Genomic DNA, 20,257 nt, shown 5'->3' with positions numbered 1-20,257 from the left:
TATATATATTAGAAATGCTTCAGTTACATCTATTTTTAAAGGGAGTAGCTACAACAGAAAGGATTTTGTTAAAACACCTTTTCTTCACCCAATAAGTTCACTCAATTTAAAGGTTAGCATTTCCTTTCCAGTGTGTTATCAAGGTACTGCAATAAAATATTTCCTTGTTTTTTGTTATGCTAATTCATTTGGTTAAAATTTTCTAATCCTTTACACTTCAAAGATGCCAACAGATTTAACTTTGTGTTAATATACAGTTATACTCACAGCAGAAACTCTTCTTTTAATTTATTAGTATGAATTGTCAGCTAGCTGTATTAACTTCCAAGATCCCCAATGCAGAAAGTTTGCATTAAAATACCACCTTTTAACTTATATATTGTATTTATACAAGTTAAGTGAAAGAGAGCTGAAGTGCCCTGAGAGTCTAAGCAAAGTTGAGGGTGAACTGTTTCAATCAGGCAAATAATTGTGCTATTTCTTTTCCATTTTCCAAACACCCACTGTAGTTAGGCCTAAAATTTAAAGTTGCAAAAATTTGTGAAAAGCAGAATGAACATTTTTCTCTAAAATATAGTTTTATAGGAAACTGAATTTAAAGCAGTAAATGTGCCAACTTAGGTGCTGTTATTCCTGGACATATCCAGGCTGAGGAAAGGGAGGCATGGTAATGCTTGTCATTCATATTAATATCAAATTGAATGCTATTTTTCTCATGATGTCTGTCAAATTGTTACTTTCAGAGGTCATAAATGCTTGAAATGGTGTGGAAAGGGGTTATTTTCTCATCGTCTGCATTGCTCTCGCTAGTAATGCACCTGTAGCCAAGAGAGCAACTTTAATAAAACATTCATCTTATGGTAATGAAGAACTGCTTCCCTCCTGGTTCCAGGTCACTCTTGTATAATGAGGTTGATGAAGATAGCCGTGTGACTCTAATTGCAGAACTGATTTAAAGGGCTCAGATTTGACTCCAACAAATAGCACTGCGCTCTTCTCAGTAGAATAGACTTTTATTCTGAGTTAATTGCACCAGCACAGCTGTGAAAACTCCTGAAAGCCTTCATAAAGCTTACAAACACAGACTGAGTGCAAATCATTCCAGCTTTAAATAACGGCAACAATTTGAAGAGCATGTGATTTGGGAACGCGGTTTTACCTCAAACTGGTCGACTTTTGCTCTTACTTTGTTTGATGTTCGTGCAAAGTGGCCACAGTAGCTTTGACATTTTAGCGACTGTCACAACGTTGAGTCTCCCGTAGAGAGATCCACCTTTCGTGACTTGACTGAGACTTTTTGTTGATCTGAGAGAGCTCCGAATAAAAGTAAAAATAGGTCCATCAGAGAGCCGGGAGTGAGGGAGGCACAAAGTCTTTTAGAAGACTTTTGCTCAATGGATGAATTACATGAGACATAATCTATGAAAGTCATGCATCTTTCATTTGGAAATGCTGGTTTTATTGAAAGAAACTGAGAATTTGTCTGATATTCATGCAAATCTGCACTTGGCCGATTTACAGCTGTAAATTGGAGCGTTGCAGTTTTTCACAACAAATTATGCATCCAGGGTTAGTTGTATCTTTGTCGGTTTTATGGATAGATTTCAGTTTCCACCTTGAACCAGTAATTTCCCTGGAATTTGTCTAGCATCCTTTTTTTTTCACCTTCAGAGTATCAGAAAACCTTTAATATATCCTTGTGACTTTTGTCAAAAATTAACTTGTTTGAGGTGAAGCAATTATAAATTATTATATAAGAGTTATATTGCTAAGAAAAACAATCAAAACATTTGACAATCCATAATCTTATATTTTGTGGATTTATTTTTTTTTTTTGTCTTTGTTAAGGGAAAGATAAATTCAAATTTTGCTTATAACCAAAGCTAAGACTGAATCCCATCTCCTTTTACTTGGTGATCTGCAACTCTGAACAGACAGAAACTGTCATAAGACAATTATCTTATGGTGTCTATCTTAATTATTTTTTATTTACTAAATAGAACAAAAAAATGCCACGACTAATACAGTGCCTAAGCTTTTCAACAGTTTTGAAAAAATGTAAATCGCAACATTTTTATTAGAATTTTTGTGATCAGCCAAGACAAAATCACAAAGGATTTTGCAACAGGATTGTTTTAGTTTGGAAGAAGACTGCCTATCATCATCATCATCATCATCATCAAATTTAAATTTTTCCTTTTAATGGGTTAAAAAGCCATGAGAGAATTATAACCTTTTAGAACACATACATGTGCTCTCCCCTTTTCTTTTAGCTCTATTTGTTGAGTGTAATTACTATGATTGAAAGTGAGTTTTAAATCGCATTCTATGCGTCTTGCAGGCTCAGTCTATCTTACCTAGAGGAGAGGAAGAAGTTGTGAAATTAGTTATTTGCAGTAAAGTTTTTGCTTTTCCAACATACATCTTGCATGTAGGCTAACTGGTCTATAGTCACACAAAAGGTTTTCATATGTTTGAACTGTCCCCTAGGTACCATGCTTTGTGGCTTACTGTTGTCATTGGCACTCTTCCGAAAAAACACAACAAGATTTATGGAGCTTTTGTCGGACACCTTTTGTTTCGATAGAGTAAATATCAGCATTTTACCTAAATGATTACTGATCCCCAGGCTGCTTTATTGCATAAGAATCTCCTCTCACGGTATGTATAGTAAGAAGAGGTCTTAGTGGGTTTGCAGTTGTTTCATACTCTCCTTTTTCATAGGATGGTTAAAACAGGGTTCCGTGAAATGTCTAAGGCTCAGGGTTTTTCTTCATAACACAAACCCTGCTCCGATTTTTTTTTGCAAGGTTATTTGTTGCTTAATGTTCTTTAAGATAAGATGACGTTACAGAATAGTTGTCCTACATCTATACTTAAAAGGTGCTGATCAGTCACATTAAAATAAAAAAAAGAATTTTCTTGGTGAAATTTGACTGAAGGGTATGAAAGCCTTAATTAATAATAGATTGCCGTTTTCTGACAAAGATTTTTCTGTTTCAGTCACATGGAAAAGCATCACCAAAAACAAATTTTCACATCGATCAATCAAAATAGTTTTATGATAACTTAGTTTTTTTTTAGTTATTGTTCCATGGTTACTGTATAATAAAACATTAATAGCCCAACAGAATAAAAAGGAAGGTAGTAATACTAATTTTCAGAAAAGTGTGTTGCCACACTAAAGAAGGCCACTGTTTGATTATTATTAATATTAAAAGTTAGAGAAAAAGAGAATTGGATATCATGTCAAGAACTAAGTAGAAAACCACCATCAAATCTCCTTAAAAAACACATCAGTGACAGTTGTTAAAAGTTGCAATGACTTATAAAGGGATTTTGGATTTAGAAGAGGAAGGCAGAAAGATGCTGATAAAAACAAAATTTCACTTATTAATTCCCTTTAAATTGCAGCAACCTTCACGCCTGAAACATGGTTGACACAAGCAAAGTTTCAAAAGCACACAATGCAAGGGCTGTTTCTTGCATTTGACAGAGGCAAAGCCTGCAGTCAAATTGTTGAGAGATGATGCTAATGCAAGATGCAGAAATCTGTAGAAAATCCTTACAAATGACCAAATAAAGAGCTCAGAAAGAGCTGCTACAGTATGAAACGAAATGTCTCATACGATTCCAACTAGTAATTTTGCTAATTGATTATCAAATTTTCCAACCATCCCTTCGCATCAGAGTAAAGCATGTCCATGGAGACCAGGATCTGTCAGGCCATTAGTTGATAGTTACAACTTAAAAAAAAATAAATAAAATTATCTTAAAATAAGAATGACCCTACTATGCAGAAATTGTTATTTTTCCATTTTTTAATGTTCAGTTTCAGTAAAAACTCCTCTAATATATCTGCCCAAAGTTGTTTCCTTTCATGTCTGGAGTTTCCTTGTTAATATTAGAGGTTTATGTGCCTCCTCCAACAGCTTGAGCCTAACATAAGCAGAGCAAATCCTATCTTTATTTTTATCAACTTTTCAGCAGAATTATGCAGATGAGCAGGGTCTTCTCCTAAGCGTGATACATTCCTGGATATGTCTTTGGTCATATTGTTTTCAATAGGTTTTACCTTGTGAAGCATTCTGTGTAAAAAATGCATACATAAGCACAGCCAAAAAGAATATCATGCACACAGAATCTGAAATTAGTTTTTAGGGATCTCTCTGAGCTAAATTAAAAGCATTAAAATGCTTTTACAAATGCTGTTAATTCACTGAATTATATTATAAACCTCATAAACTACTAGTTGTGATTTGTCATGTGCCTTTCCTTTTGGCCATCCACATTAAATATGATTTCAGAGCTTCTTTTCAACTCTGTAACTAAATCAGCAGCAGCAATAATATTTACAATTCTAATTGATGTACATAGAATATTCCTTTATGCACAATTTGGAGGTGTATGCATTATTGGGAAGCTTAATGTTGTTGCTTTTGCTGTATGTCTGTTAAAATAGCAATTTATTGCTAAGTTTTAGTCATTGCAGACTTTAAAGCCTGCATAGTTTTTTATTTGACATTTATATCTCTATTGCAGAGCTATTAATTTCTGTTTATATGATTACAAGACCATGTGTTCTCTCCTCCTGAGAACTACAACATTAGCAAAAACTTCAGGATGCTAACTTGCATTAGCACATGCTTGCTTTGTGTTAACGATGTATCAGGCTGCAGTTCACTTACCCAAGGGAAACAGGGTAACATGCACTCGTTAGCAACATGTGGGGGTTATGGTATGAAGGTTTTAAGGATGAAGGAGTTGGGAAGACAAGCACACACCTTCAGTGTGGGACACAGGCAAAGAGATCTCCATGCAAGCAGCAGACTGGGCCTTTCGGAAGGGTGGTCGGCCAGGGCCTCTGCGGGTTAGCCGTGGCCCCTCGGGACCCATCGGAATGCGAGGCTTCCCCGCCGAGCAGGGCTGAGAGGTGGGACTAGTGCAATGTCCATTGACATGATCTGTAACAACGGCAAAGCATTAGCAAACAACAGAACGGAGGGAAATGATAATTTTTTTTCTAACATATTGTAATCCACAGCTGCAACATCCATCTTTATAGGTCTGAAAATGGATATTAAAGTCAAAACAACATTATGGGGCCTTTTACATCTTCAAAATGAAGTAGTTTTGAAGCAAAGTTTGTTTTCAAAATATGAAGGCAAGTAAGCTTCAGAGCCTATGAAGATGAATATATTGCAGTGTAAGAGGTATAGAACCTGATTGTCAAGTAGGAAAATGACAGTGAAGGACAGGGGGTGAGTGCGTAGCAAAGGGCTGAAGAGTGGTTTGAAGGTAAGTATGTGCAAGGAGAAGAAATAGATGCTGTCAAAAGGAAAAGAAAAAAATGCAGAGTGAAATTTGAAAGTGCAGCTTCCACCACCTCTGTGCCAGGAAAGAGATAAAAAGAACACAACAAACAAAACAGGCAAATTTCATCTCCACTTTGTTTTTATCCTTGTCAGACTGTCAAATTCTGTTTTTAGAAGAAGCTATTAATTTTTTTAATCTAATCTCAGTCCTTGCAACATTGCCATCTAAGCTCATAATAAACCTTTATTATGTTCTGTATTATTCCTGTGCAAATTCATTTGGAGCGTTTACAGAGTCACAGATGGTGCTCATATGAAAACACTTGTTGCATTCTGCAATCATGGCTTTACATGTTTTTTTTCCATAGGGACTGCATTTGCTGCTGGCTGTTTTTTATTTAATGCTGCGGGCCTGCGGGACAAAATGAGTGAGAATAAAATAACTTCTTTTGAACCAAACCCTTTCAATGAGACAACAAAACATAAATAGGAAAGCTTGGACACGGCTCTTTTGTATCAACAGACAACGATTCTGTCAGGATATTCATAATTAAAAGCCCCACGATACCTATCCTTTGATGCTCCCATTCTTCCTTGTCCTTCGAGACAAATAAATAAAGCAATGCCCTTTTTAAATGACATCCGTGTGGTAATAAAACCAAGGTTAAAAGCATTTGGAGTTGATAGGAATGTCTGATGGAATTGCTTTCCTTTATCATTTTCTCCTTCCCTCTCTAATATTCTTGTTTGAACATTTATGAAGCATGCAGACAAACAGCATTATGCTAATTGCTAAAAGCAGTACACAGTGTTCCATATTTCCTGTTCTATGGCTGCCTTTTCAGATCTGCTCTTCTATTCAGGTGCTTTTGGCAGAAAAATCCAATTCCAAAGTGAAGATGAAAAACACTGGGGTGCCACCCAGTCCACGTGCAACACTCACATGGGTTCACAGCAGGACGAACCAAGATAGCACAGGGGTGTTTTTTTCTCCCCCCAGTGTGTAAAACGGGGCTAATGGGAAGCCACATGATGGCACTGATGTGTATCTGCTGGTGTGTTTTTCTTATTCTGAATTTCAAACAGGGACACAGTAACAGTGGTTTATTCCCAGATGTTTTGATGAAAGCTCTTAGTTAACAAGGACTTCTCTCCGGTATCATCTACCTTATCCAGAAAACCAGAAAAAAAAAGAAATCTATCAAAAATACACCAACAATTATATTCATCTGCATAAAAATTGGGAACTGTTCCATCCAACAGACTAAATAACAAATTTTTCTTTCGTTAACACACTATAAAATTGCTCATATTTTGACATTTTAGATGCTCAAAGGAGCAAAATAATGAAATAGTCCTGCGTGGGCATTTGTACCTCTTATCATTTTTATATTTTGACAAGTCACAACCATAATCTTCAAAGCCTTTTGTCCAGATTTTATCTAACTGCTTTATACAAAGTAAAGTTTATCATTAAATAAACATCTTAAAATTATTTCTACCCCTTTACTCTGATCCAATCTGATATAGAGCATCTGTTAACAGAAATCTGTTAGCAGAGGTTCCCAAATTGATTCATGTCCAAGTTTTAATAGGTAATTCCAAAACATTACTATATTTTGATCTAAACCTTTGAAGAAAAACATCTTCACACCATGATGGTGTAATGTTTTATTGCATTTACACTTGCTTTGAACTTTATACCAACTTTATCTCGCACCTAACTATCCACTTTGTATCTTTTTTTATAATACTGTTAACTGTAAAAAACATTCATATTAAGAATAAATAAATGAACCTATTATTTTCCCTCCTCTTTATTTTTTTTGTGTATTTCTGACATCAAATCCCCAAAATATATATTGATTTTCTTTGGGTGTATAATAACCGATAAGAGGAAACACTAAAAAGACACCTTTTATCAAAAAAAGAAAACTAGAGTGAATGGTTTAAAAATGTTCTTTTCTATCATTTATTAAAATGTTCATTCTTAATGCAGCTAAAAAAAAAGGAAAAAGTTTTATTGTAACTGCATTAAAAAAAAGGTTTGAAAAACAACAGTTACAGACAGGCGAGTTATATGTTGAGAAAGTGAACATTGTCAGTGTGGAGAGTGCATGTAAAACTGCAGAAGGACAGCAAAGGGAAACCTGAGATCATGATGTTTAGCAGTCAGAAATGCAAGCAGGGGTGGACGCGAAGAATCTGTTATGTAGGTGATCCAGTAAAAATGAAGGGAGAACTGTTTTAGCGAGAAATGATTCAGTTACAATGAGACAGGGCAGCGAGTGATCCAATACTGAAAAGCAACGGTTGTTGATGAAGGCAGGATTGAGCAAAAACCAGAAGATGGTCCAATCATGGGAAAGCGATAGAAAGCCTCAACTTTAAATATACAGTAGTTATGAACTACAAAATCACCTTTATAAACACTTGCAAAATGTAGAAGAAACAAACACAGAAGATACAAATAAAACAGAACAAAACAAAACAAAGAAAGCTGTCAAAGGGCCAAAGTGGACAAACACTTTAGGCTGACAGTCTTATGGGCTGGTTAAAAAAAGAACATAGAAAGTCATAAGGAAACAGAAAATTTAATGAGAGGAATAAAAAAGAAATTCTTAAGTGACAGAAGGTCTAGTTATTTTACAAAACAGAAAGTAAACAACTTAAAGGAAATCAAATGAAAACTGCTGGCTTTCGCCTACCGTACCAAGATCAGTCTTAAGATCTGTGGGCAGACTTAACTTTCTGCCGGGTCCCTTTACTGAAACAAAAGAATAGGAAACAAAGAACCAGTTAATCCCTTCAAACAAAAATAAATAGATAAAGGAAATGAAAAAAGGAAGGAAAAAAAAGAGCAGACATAATCCATGTCAAATAATAAGAAAAAAGGTAAAAAAAAAAAAACCTACAAAACTTAATTAAACAAATGAACAAGGAACCAGAGCATGCAGTTTGGTGCAATAACATAAGGCAGGTAAAATGCATGCTCTACGGTTTTTCCCAGGCCAGTTTTCATAGGCAATTGTGCAACAGTGCTTAGAACCAATACTGATGTGGAGATGAGATGCTTACTGTTGGGTGTAATAATTATTAGCCTAGATCAGGCATCATTTGGCTTCTTGGTTACCAGCTCAGATAAAATAACCAACTTTCTCCCATTCATTCATTTTTCTTTTAGCCTATTCATTTGTCTAGTTTATCTAATATTCAATATCTACAATAGTTATATTCAGTTTAAAAGTATTTTTGGCCTGGGATGTCTGACATGGAGGCACAGATATACAGGATGATTCCTCATGGTACACTAAAGGCAACCAAAACTGCTCAGTGAAACATTTTGCAAGCATTTTTCAGAAAGTAGAGAAAGTTTGGAGTTGAGGTGTGCATCAAAAAAATAAAGAATCAAGGAAAAATTATTTACAGGAAAAGTGGATTATTCTTTATTTGTTTTGAATTCTAATTACATGTGAAAAAAACAGAATGGGTTTTAAATAACACCTTGAAATTTAAATGACCAGTACGGAAATGTCATGACTGTGAACTTGATTTTTTTTTTTTTTTTATGTCCGTTTAATTGTTTGTTTTTAGTGGTAAAAGTAATCAGAGTCAGCAGTGATTTATTTGTGAAAAAAAGTGAACTCAGGTTCTGATCCTTTTGCTGTGTACTGGAGCCTAGAAAAGACACATGCACAAAAGACTAGTAATGAGACTTTGTCAACTTGAACTTCATCTTTCATGCTCATCAAGGGGACGTTCTGTCTTCTTAAGTCTTCTCCAAAGATGCTTTAGTTTAAAGATTTGTTTCATTTAAAGAGTCCATTTCCAGCTTACCGTACATTATTGTATATTTTTTTATTGAGAGTTGGCCTTCAGATTAGTGTCACTAATGAGCTAATGGACAAGCGATTTCATAAAATATGATTAGAGAAGAACTGATGCAGCAACTTCATAAAATGTTGACTGTTAGATATACGATTAAAGAAAATTATGTTCATTATAAACCTGTTAGACGAGGATGGTTCCTCTGCATAATTGCTCCGCAGCTGCACAAACATTTCATAAACTGGTTTTATTGCAACAAACAGGTCAAGCTGACCTGGGCGACGGAAGAGGTAAATAGTACTAAAGTAGATACTGCTTGCATTTTACCTAATGGCTATTACTTTTTCTATAATTATCTTATCCATGAGGAGCATGTCCTGCAAGCCAATTATTCTGTGCAGTCAGCTGGGTTTCCTTAGATGAAACATTTCTACCATCTGTCCGTATTATCTGATAAAATTATTTTGTAAAGTGCTTTGAGAAGACATTGTCAATTGAAAATATAAAAAATGAAATGTATTGAATTGAATGTCTTTACATCATATCTGTTGTACCTACAATGAGTTCCAAAAGTATACAACCAATTTGTTTCATGTATTGTCTTTCTTGAACAATATTTTTGAAATATAATGTATTTTGGGGCATTGTAAGGTGTTACAGACAATAATGGTAGCATGATGCTGAATTTTTGTGTACTTACTCTGGCTTTTGTTTTTAAATGTAACAACATTCTATTGTATTTGCATTGCACTTACAATTCCCCATTTGCTATACCCTGCCTTTCTTATTGTAACTAGACTTCAATGTGAACATGGTTATTTTTGGGAATGGGTACTGTTATTAGGCCCTAGGGAAAGATAGATATGGTGATTGCAGTGTCATACTGAGGGAGTTCTATTTATGTATGTGTGTGGGCTGTAACACTCTTTTTAGTCTCACTGATGTTTTTGAGTGGAATTCTTGACTTGGCCCTTCATCTTAGAGGTTGGTCACAATTTTCAACATTTCAACAAGTGTGCAAAACGTACAGTGAGGAAAATTCATATTTATACACCCTGCTATTTTGCAAGTTCTCCCATTTAGAAATCATAGAGGGGTTTGAAATTGTCATCGTAGGTGCATGTCCACTGTGAGAGACATAGTCAAAAAACAAAAAAAAACAGAAATCACAAAGTATGATTTTTTTTTAACTATTTATTTGTATGATACAGCTACAAATAAGTATTTGAATACCTGTATATCAGCTAGAAATCGGACCTTCCAAGACCAGTCAGTCTGCCTTCAAAATGTCCACCTCCACTCTATTTATTATCCTTAATTAGATGCACCTGTTTGAGATCGTTAGCTGCATAAAGACACCTACCCACCCCATACAATCAGTAAGAATCCAGCTACTAACATGGTCAGTCATGGGAGAAAGTCATGTTGTCAGATAAGACCAAAATATAACTTTTTGGTCATAATTCCACGCGTGTTTTGGGGAAGAGGAATGATGAGTACCATTCTAAGAACACTATCCCTACTGTGAAGCATGGAGGTGGTAGCATCATGCTTTGGGGGTGTTTTTCTGCATACTGGACATAGCAAACTCCCTGCATTAAGGAGAGCATGCCTGGGCCTATGTATTGCGAGATTTTGGGGAACAAGCTCCTTCCCTAAGTTAGAGCATTGAGGCTGGGTCTTCCAAAATGACAATAACCCAAGGCAAACAGCCAGGATGACCAAGGAGTGGCTCTGTAAGAAGCATATCAAGGTTCTGGCGTGGCCTAGCCAATCACCAAACCAAACCCAATAGAGAATCTTTGGAAAGAGCTCAAACTCTGTGTTTCTCAGTGACAGCCCAGAAACCTGACTGATCTAGAGAAGATCTGTGTGGAGGAGTCGGCCAAAATCACTCCTGCAGTGTGTGCAAACCTGGTAAAAAACTACAGGAAACGTTTGACCTTTGTAATTGCAAACAAAGGCTACTGTACCAAATATTAATATTGATTTTCTGAGGTGTTCAAATACTTATTTGCAACTGTATCATACAAAAAAAAATCATACATTGTGATTTCTTGAATCTGTTTTTAGATTATGTCTCTCACAGTGGACATGCACCTACTGTACGATGACAATTTCAGACCCCTCCATGAAATTTCTTACTGGGAGAAGTTTCAAAATAGCAGGGCGTTCAAATATTTATTTTCCTCACTGTAGATACTGTATGTATTTTACTTTTTTGGACTGAACTCCCCACACATCCAATCATAAAAAATTTGATTTTCAGCAAACCTATTTTATCATAACTGGGAACTACAATTGCAATTGTTCTTGCTGAACAATACTTGATGTTGAATGCAAATCAATAAATAAATGAATAAAAAAAACTGAGAGAGAGAGAGAGAGAGAGAGAGAGAGAGAGAGAGAGAGAGAGAGAGAAGCCTCCATGAAGTTGCTGAATAAATAGAGAAATAATTTTAGCTATAAAATTAAAGATACAAGCTAATTGACATCTGTTGTGCTAATGCTACTTAATGCTAGCACAGAGCAATGCTTGTTAATTACACTTTGAGTTTGGTTAATATTTCAAGTTGACAATGCCTAAGAAAATAAAAAAAAATTACTTTGCCATGAGCTGAAAAATCATCATTTAAAAGCATACACATACCCTTAATTTGAAAATGATGAAAATTGTGAATGACCTCTAAATTATTTATCCAACCATTAGGCTACTATATGGTTGTATTGCAGTGAAAACTAATTTAACAATTTCCACATCAGAAACAGGCTGAATACTTCTTTGGGGAACTGTACTTTGCCAGTAAATGTGATTAAAAACTATATTGCATCTTTAACGTGTTACTGATCTTACTTTATTTTAAATAAAACAGCAGTTTTTGTAGAACTAGCCTCAAATATGGTGCTAGACCTCCCCTTTCTCCTAACTATATGTAAAGCATTAAATAGAAAATGGTTTGCCAATTGTACCCACTAACAAATAACATTATTTTTCTGACCATGCAGATTCTTCCCTTTTCTTTGCAAGGATACAACATTTGCCCAAGGCATAAATAAACATTTAAATGTTCTTTGAAATGCTCTGGCACTACTCAAGAGTTTTTTTTTTTTCTTTTGAACTAGGCCACCGTCAACATTTTATCTTTCCACACAGATGACCCATTATTTTACAGCAGCACAAAGTGACTCTTAAAAGTCTACCCTGCTGTTAAAATGCCAGTTTTTTGTAACAATGAAATTATTAGAGCATGATATATCATTATCAAGATTTTGTTACTTCCATTGTCACATACCCTGAAAAGTGCATGACAAACCAAATAAGAAAAAGAAAAAAATGGAACAACAGTGTGCTAGTATAAGAGTGTATGCCTTCAGACAAGTTCACTGTTTAATACACCTTTTGATCCAGTTACAGCATATACTCTTCTTAGGTATCAGCATTGTTTAATCATTAACACTATAAACCATAAAAATGTTTACTTGCCCTGAATTGATTTTTTTTTCATCTTTTTTGTTTTCTCTCTAACCTTTTTTTCGGTTTAGTTTTTTGGCATATGTCAAATTTCAGATAAAAACATTTCTACATAGGTCAACATGGTGTTAGATGACAACATCTGGCGTTTTAACAGTAGTGTAGATATTCCACCTTCCTGACTCGATTCACCCATTGCAAACAGTAATATTCTGTAAGATAATATGGCATAAAATTCCATCACATTTCTTGATAAAACCCATAATAGTTGATTGAGTATAGAAAAATAGAGCTCTGACATTACATATGATGTATCATAGTCCTAAAACAGACTTTGCTAAAGCTGCTCAGCTCTGGAATTACCCACACAGCAAGCTTCATGCAGTTAGTTAGAGACAAGACAAGGTCATGATTAATGTTAGCCAAGAGAACAACAAGATAAGTATGCGAGTTTATTGACACACAGACAAAGACCCAAGCACTAGGGCTCGGGAAAGAAGCTTGTCGCCTTTTAGTGGCAGCGATGAGTGATTCTAGAGGGGAAACAATGATTAATGCACCACAGAATGAGTCACTCAAAGCACAGAGTGAGACGCTGGATTCAACCAGAATACAACCCCTCCCTCTTATTCTTAATGCGACCTGCATCACAGCATCGGAGACTGATAAGGGGTCAGAGGTCAAAGCCCAGATCTGGCAGATACGAACATCAAAATTCATTGCATGTGGAGCCACAAGACAAGGAGGCCACTTAGCAACCATCATCACAAAGCATGTAGCACATTTTCTTTCTGGCAGCACAGTAAGCAAGCTGGTTCGTAAGCTTTTTCTGTTTTGACCACTAATGGCTCTGGGATGTCTAATTGGATTTTTCTTGCTAAATCATCTAGATTTCTATTGAGCTTAGAAATATTTCTCAATAATCTTAAAGGCACACCGGGTAACTTTTGGTCACTAGGGGTGCTAGAACCTGTAACTTTCACATCTAGCATCCCTAGTGGCAACACTTGCCGCTAGGGATGCTAGGAAAAGTCAACAAACAATCAGCTGGCCATCCTCCTGTGTCCTTTCATGGGCTGCGCTATAGGCTTCTAGGTTCAGCTCAGAGGGCCAGAGAAACACTGCTGCTTTCGAGAGAACACCGCAGGGCAGCCCGGTCCACGCCATGCAGCGTTGAGGACCAGCAGCGCAGCTCCAGCGAAGAGCCACTGGTTCGGACGGGGCATCTCAGTTAGCTTTTGTCATTAGCCTGCTGGCTTTCTCTGCCCATATTTTGCTTCCACTAAACATCGAAAATAATAAAGATATATGACTTTATACTAGGAGAAAAGTGTTAAATTAAATGTCTAATAATAATGTTGAGAAAAAAAATTATTTTACATTTAGCTTCTTCTTACAGTCTGCGACAACAAACAAACTCGAACTCAATCGACTCTTGTTTTTCCTCTTGCACAATCTCTTTCATATTTTCTCTTTTAAGCCTCCTCAGGAGGTTTCAACTTTTTCCTTGCCTCAGCCATGACCAGAAGTTGAGCAGGCAGGAAAATATTGGATCAAAAGCATCAGTACTACGTCTATATAAGAGCCTGTGGCCGTAAAGCGATACGTTCTTCCAAGTCACATGACCTGGTCAACAATTGTAAGTCGTCTCACAGCTTACATAGGTGTTATTTAGAGAGGGGAGCCCCCCTCTTAGCATTGATATTGTCAAGTGTTTTATGTTGGTCTGATGAATCATTTAAAATAACTCGTATGCATCAACTCTTTAGGTCACAAAGTCTGCGGTGTGCCTTTAAAGCCTACTTGCATAATATACTGTTTTTTTGGCCATATTCCAAAGTCCAGTTGGTTTGTAATATTGTAAAATGCTTTACAAATGGATTTAAAAATATTTTCCAGTTTTGTCACCTTAAAATCACAAACTAATTTATTGGGACTTTAGGTGATGTAATAAAATGTTTTGTAAAGCCAACCAGTGCTTCAACTACATCTGCAGTTCTTCTGGGATATATCTCTACCAGCTTTGTACATGTAAAGGCTAATCTCATTGCCCATTTCCTATGAAAAACAGATCGAATTTACCTAGATTGAAGTTTTGATCTAAGCTATTCCCTTCCATATATGCAGCTTCATCTATTGGCTCCTTGTTCTACTGGAATGCAAAGTTTTGGACCATGTGTAAGTGTTTTGGAGCCTCTTAAAGGAGTTATTGCAGAATTGCGTAAATGCCTGATAGTTCAATTTTCTGGCAAAAACTCACTTTTTCAAAATATATGCTGTCTCATCATTTACTTATGGCAAACCTGGAATTCCTATGGATCTATTTCAACTGCACCCATCTTCTTTTCACTCTTCTACAAAGTCCAGATTGTTGTTGTTCCTAACCAATAGTTTGTACAATCTGAACTGTGGATCTCTAAAGCTCTTTTGATGATAGGCTGTACAGTATGGTGTTTTACAAGATGTTAAAAGCTTGAGAGGTTGTTGTACCAAAAAAACCCACTTATTAGGTAACATTGGAAACCATGTGCTTGTATTGTTTTTGGGCTCTGGGAGAAAAGGGGGTTGAAAGAAATTACATTTTTCAGACTTTTTTTCTTAAAAAACATCCTTCATTTTATTTTGCTTCACAGTTATGTACTATTTCTGTACATAACTGTGTACTGTAGTAATTGCACAATATGTGAAATAATTTGAAGTTTGTGGTTATAAAGTGACAAATAGTATAAAAGATGCTAAATTGAAATCGCTACATTTTAAAGAGATTTATTTCTTTTGTACCATAGTTGTTTTGAAACAAATTCACTTGAAGATTTCCGCTATCTTGTTAATAGGGCTGCTCACAGCGTGAAGCATAGCAAGCATGCAAGGTGAACGCTGAAACAATCACTATCCTAAAACTAATGATCCTATCTCCCTCACATGTAACATGTAGGCCACAGAACACAGACCACAAGCAGGTGTCCACGAAGAGGCCGAGATCCATGAGTCATCCCTCATCTTACCATTGTCCAGTAAGTAAAAGACTGGACTGCAGTGGCTGGCTCTCAGACTGGCCACCGGTTCTGGCAGGATGCGTGGGTCATTGTGAAGGGAGGTTGGGTAATGAACTGAAACAGGAGAGCCAACAGAACAGACAGACTTTTCAGGGAAGCAGGGGAGAGAAAAACACACTGGGTGAACTAGGGAGAAGAGAAACTTGCAGGTAATAGACAGGAATCAAATCTGAAGGTATGAAAAAAAGAGGTTAATGCCATGTTTAGAAAATATTCTCTTCCACCAACAGCAGACAGCTCAGACGCCTTCATTTATCCCTCAAATAACAATGAAAATGACTCTAAAGTATTACCACAAGGACAACAAAAAACTGCAATAGACCAGACTTATTTATCACAAAACTGCAGCTCTTTCTAATGCTTTTGGGCTTTATTTTATGCAAAAGACCTTCTATCATACAGACATAGTTACATTTTCTATACGAGCAAACCATCTAGTGCTATATCTTTAAGCTATAGCAATAAAAAACAATATCTGCCAAGTTTGTCAGTTTTTTTTAATGACACAGGAATTCTAGACATTACCTTCTCAGAACATACAAATATTTATATTGGTTCCTTGTGCCATATCTAACGCTAATGAAACATCCGATTCAGAATGATGTAATAAACTGACCAATGACTGGGAATAAGAATGCTGTTATATGAGCAAAGGGCTTGCTTTACTTTAACTGATATGGGCTTATTCAAATACAAACACCACTGCATCTATCAAAAAGGACCAAGGTAATTACAGAAGTATTGTTGAAAAATAAAGTGGTTTTAATCTTTGTAAGCACAAACTACACCTATTAAAAGCAGATTTGGGTGCATATGCACAGATGTTCCCTCTAATGAGTTCTGTCTGTAAGTGTAAATATGATTCTAAAAATTTCACATTGTGTTTCTATCTTCAGTAAATATTTTATTTTTCTTTTTTTAGATATCATTACACCTAAAGCACCTCTACTAAATTTAACCCCCTGGGTGAGTTCTCAATTGGTTGTGTGCCATCTTGTCTATGTGTCAGCTAAGTACTGCTACAGCTTCTAGTGGCTTAAAACTCTTGGAAAAAGGTGACATATAACCCTAAATAAAAAAAAAAATGCACATAATTTGGTGTGTGGAGGGAGACAATTTCCAATCATCCGGCAGTCCAATTACTGCATCTAATGTCAGTTAAGAGAGGTGAACATTTGTTAAGAGGAAATCAGTTCATCTATGCTTACACTCACTGACACAGGGTGAATAAGGACAACTGCTGACTTGCTTAATAAGCTGTCTGTCTGCAGTGTGTATATAGCTTTAAGCAGACACCACCAACCTGGTGTGCCAGGGGCAGACAGACAGCATCTAATGGCCACAGTGAAGGGTGGCAGTGTGATTTCATCCAGTAAAAACAAGCCATACTGCCTCTGTTTGCCAAGCAAAGCACAGCTGTGCTGTCTATTATTACTGCAGGAATATCAGTGCTTAGAGTGTTTTTAATCACTTCCCAATTAACATGGAACATGAACTAAGATGGCAGGAAAAAAGAAAAAACAATGAGACCATTTTCCTTTCTATCTTCTTAAGCTGTAACACTGATCTGTATCATCTCTACCTGTGTGCATTTTCTCTCCCACTGGCAAAATGTGAATCAAATTTGTTCACACAGAATCTTGTTGCTTATATACCTGTTCTTTTCACCCATCTTTACACAAATCTTATGCTCTTTTATGTCTTTAACACCTAATATTAAGCCTACTGCAAAATTCCCATGACCTAGATGACATGACAGATCTGAAAGGCGTCTTAGCACAAAGGAAAAGAACATCTTGTCTTAGTTATGTTATTTTGTCCTTGCAGTCTTAGCAAAGGCAGGCTGGTGAGTAAACACATGAAAATAGGTGATATATAAAAGATATATTCTAAGAAAAAAAAAAATTGGAATTAATTATTATTTTTCTTTTGGAAAAATGCAGAGCTGTTTTAGGGGACTCCTTTTAACTGAAGTAAAAACAAAGAATTATGGTCAAAGACACACTACAACATTTTTATTTTGTACCATTAAAACAAATCAATCACATGTTATTTCATATTTGAGAATCTAAACAGTATTTTCACATCAAAGACTCTTATAAAATTACTTGCAGTGCAAACAGACACTTCTATCAGCATTTAATCATGGCATTTTGAATAGGGATAGGCTGGTAACTGGATTCAGTGAATCATTGTCTTCCAAATCTTAAGTCTTTAAAACCACGAGCTGTTACATTATGCTTTTTCGTTTATTTTCCAATACAACATTTCCAATTCAGATGGCTTTTTTTGGGAATTCTTTATCAGACAGAAACACTGACAGCCTTTGTATGAAGCTAAAGAAGAAACTCCTATTACTCTGACTAAGGTACCAATGTTTTAAAGATTATAGCTGACAAGCTATGAGCATCATGTGTGTAAAGCTTCCGATTACAGGTCGGGTACTGGAGCAGCCAACCTTACTAAATTAGCCAGCAATCATCAGGTTGCTTTATTTGCAGTTTTTGTCTATAAAAAGCATAATAATAAAGGTATTACAAATAAACTTAAAATTAAAATGACAGGGTATGAATGTTATATATAATATCCTATATCATAAATTGGTATGACCAATATATTTTTTATTTTAGTTTAGAATGAATACATTATTTTCTTATTTATTAAATAATAATAATAAGATTCCTTTATATATTTCTTTTTAAACTGGTGTTTCAAATTGTATAACCAGAGCTCTTTCTGTTAAAGGTTATGATACAATTATAATCTCTTTCTGGTCCTAACTTTAATAGAATATGTTGATATATTTCTTCAATTATAAGTTGTAGTGGGTAGAGTTTCTGTTGTTAATAGAATTAAGTAGAAACCTTAATAAACAATCAGCTAAATTGTAATTGTTTGATGGCTAGATCACAATGTCCTTGGACTTGCAGCTTATTCTCATAGATTATTGTGCTAAATGATGACTAAGAAGTGTCCTATAAAAGAAAAACTGGTGAGTTTGAGTGACTTTAACAATCTTGTTGCCTGCCAGAAGTACTTCTTACAGCACTATGAAACAGAGCGTCTTTTTTATATGAAATATAATATCTTGCTTTTTTTAAACGTGTGTGGTTCAGTTACCATGGAAACTCTGAGTTTTACTTGAAGCTGGAGTTAATTTCCGAAATTTAAGGTAGCTAGCTTTTGCCATCAACAGTTTAACACCCATCCTCGGAAGGTAAATACTTTCTTTGCGAGCAAATTCTTGCAAGACAATTTCTATGGTTGAATTTTTGAAGGTGAATTTCAGCAGGTTGATTTCTGCAGCTGAATTTTTTAAGGCATAATCCTTGCTGGCAAAATTAAAGTAAAAACTAAATAACTGTTCAAATTCAGTGCAATAAATTCAATCTAAAAACAAAAATGTATAATTTGAACAAGAATTTATTTCTTGCACAACTGAGAACCGACTATAATCCAATCTATGCCTTAAAGAAAACGGTTATTTATCGTGCCATCAGTTATTGTAATAATTGCCCACCGAATGTACCTGAATAGTAAAGTGTCTTTTAATTATTACTTAAGAATGTGCCATATAAATTTGTGGGTAGTTAATTAACATATTTACTGTATAAAAGTGAGAATTAATGCAATAGTAATAAATGTAATAAATAATTCTGTATGATTTCTGATGACATCTATAATATATCTACAATGTTTACCCGTTAAATGTTTTTGTTTTGTCTTGTGGACCCCAGAAAGACTAGCTCATCCCAATTATGGTGAAAGCTACTAAGTGTTTTTTTTTTTTTTTTTTTGCGGCACTAGTGGCTTGTTTCTTCGACAGTAGGTTGACAGGAAAGGGGGTATGAGAGAGGGGGAGAGACATGCAGCAAAGGACCAGGATTCAAACCCGGCTCGGCCACGTCCAGGACTAAGGCCTCCATATATGGGTCATGCGCACCAACCACTGAACCACCTAAGGTGATGCTTTTTTACAATATAATTGGAACTTTGCAGAGAATGCTTTGGAAGACTGAGAAAACCAATATCTTTTCAAATCACAGAATAATTCTTTCCTAATCAATCTTACTGTGACTGACAATCAAAAAATGTAGACACATTTCATGTAATTCACACAAACGACAATTTCAGTTTGACACTTACCCATGAGATCAAACTGCAAACTTGACAGTGACTTTCTTCTTAATCACTGCCAATGTGCTTCTATTGTTTCTTTCTCAATTACCCTTTCATGTGCACTGCTTCATTTTTATATTAACATTCAATGCATGAGGCACTTTTATTTATTACAAACACACACACTTGAATTCTGATGAGCACATCAGGGTTATGTAGGGTTCAGTGTCTTGCCAGAGGACACTTTAAAGCATGAAGGACAATTAAACAGGCCGTAATGAGCTGACATCCTTCCAGTTGGTGGTTGACTGATTTAACACTCAAGCCACAGCTGCCAGAGCTGATGCCAACTCTTTCTTTCTGGATAAGCCCCCAGGGTCTTTTTTGCAAATGGCCACAACAGTGGATAAGATAGACCTTTATACCACATTGGTCCCCAAAACAGAGCTCCTACCCCTCAACCTTAA

General features: G+C 35.7%; 1 protein-coding gene across 1 annotated transcript in view; it reads right to left on the bottom strand.

Annotated features, from left to right (window-relative positions):
- The window catches only part of LOC107095441 (syntaxin-binding protein 5-like), a gene marked incomplete at its 5' end in the record, with an annotated part of 62,322 nt that overhangs the window by 21,860 nt on the left and 20,205 nt on the right, over positions 1–20,257 (bottom strand). Inside the window, 3 exons of the mRNA XM_015391546.1 lie at positions 4,785–4,964; positions 8,029–8,082; positions 15,621–15,725. Of these exons, the coding sequence (XP_015247032.1) occupies positions 4,785–4,964; positions 8,029–8,082; positions 15,621–15,725 (339 nt within the window). The remainder of the gene's footprint in view (positions 1–4,784; positions 4,965–8,028; positions 8,083–15,620; positions 15,726–20,257) is intronic.

This window comes from Cyprinodon variegatus, unplaced genomic scaffold, assembly GCF_000732505.1.
Source record: "Cyprinodon variegatus isolate N-32 unplaced genomic scaffold, C_variegatus-1.0 Scaffold546, whole genome shotgun sequence".
NCBI classification, from domain to species: domain Eukaryota; kingdom Metazoa; phylum Chordata; class Actinopteri; order Cyprinodontiformes; family Cyprinodontidae; genus Cyprinodon; species Cyprinodon variegatus.
This window is presented reverse-complemented; position numbering and strand designations above follow the sequence as displayed.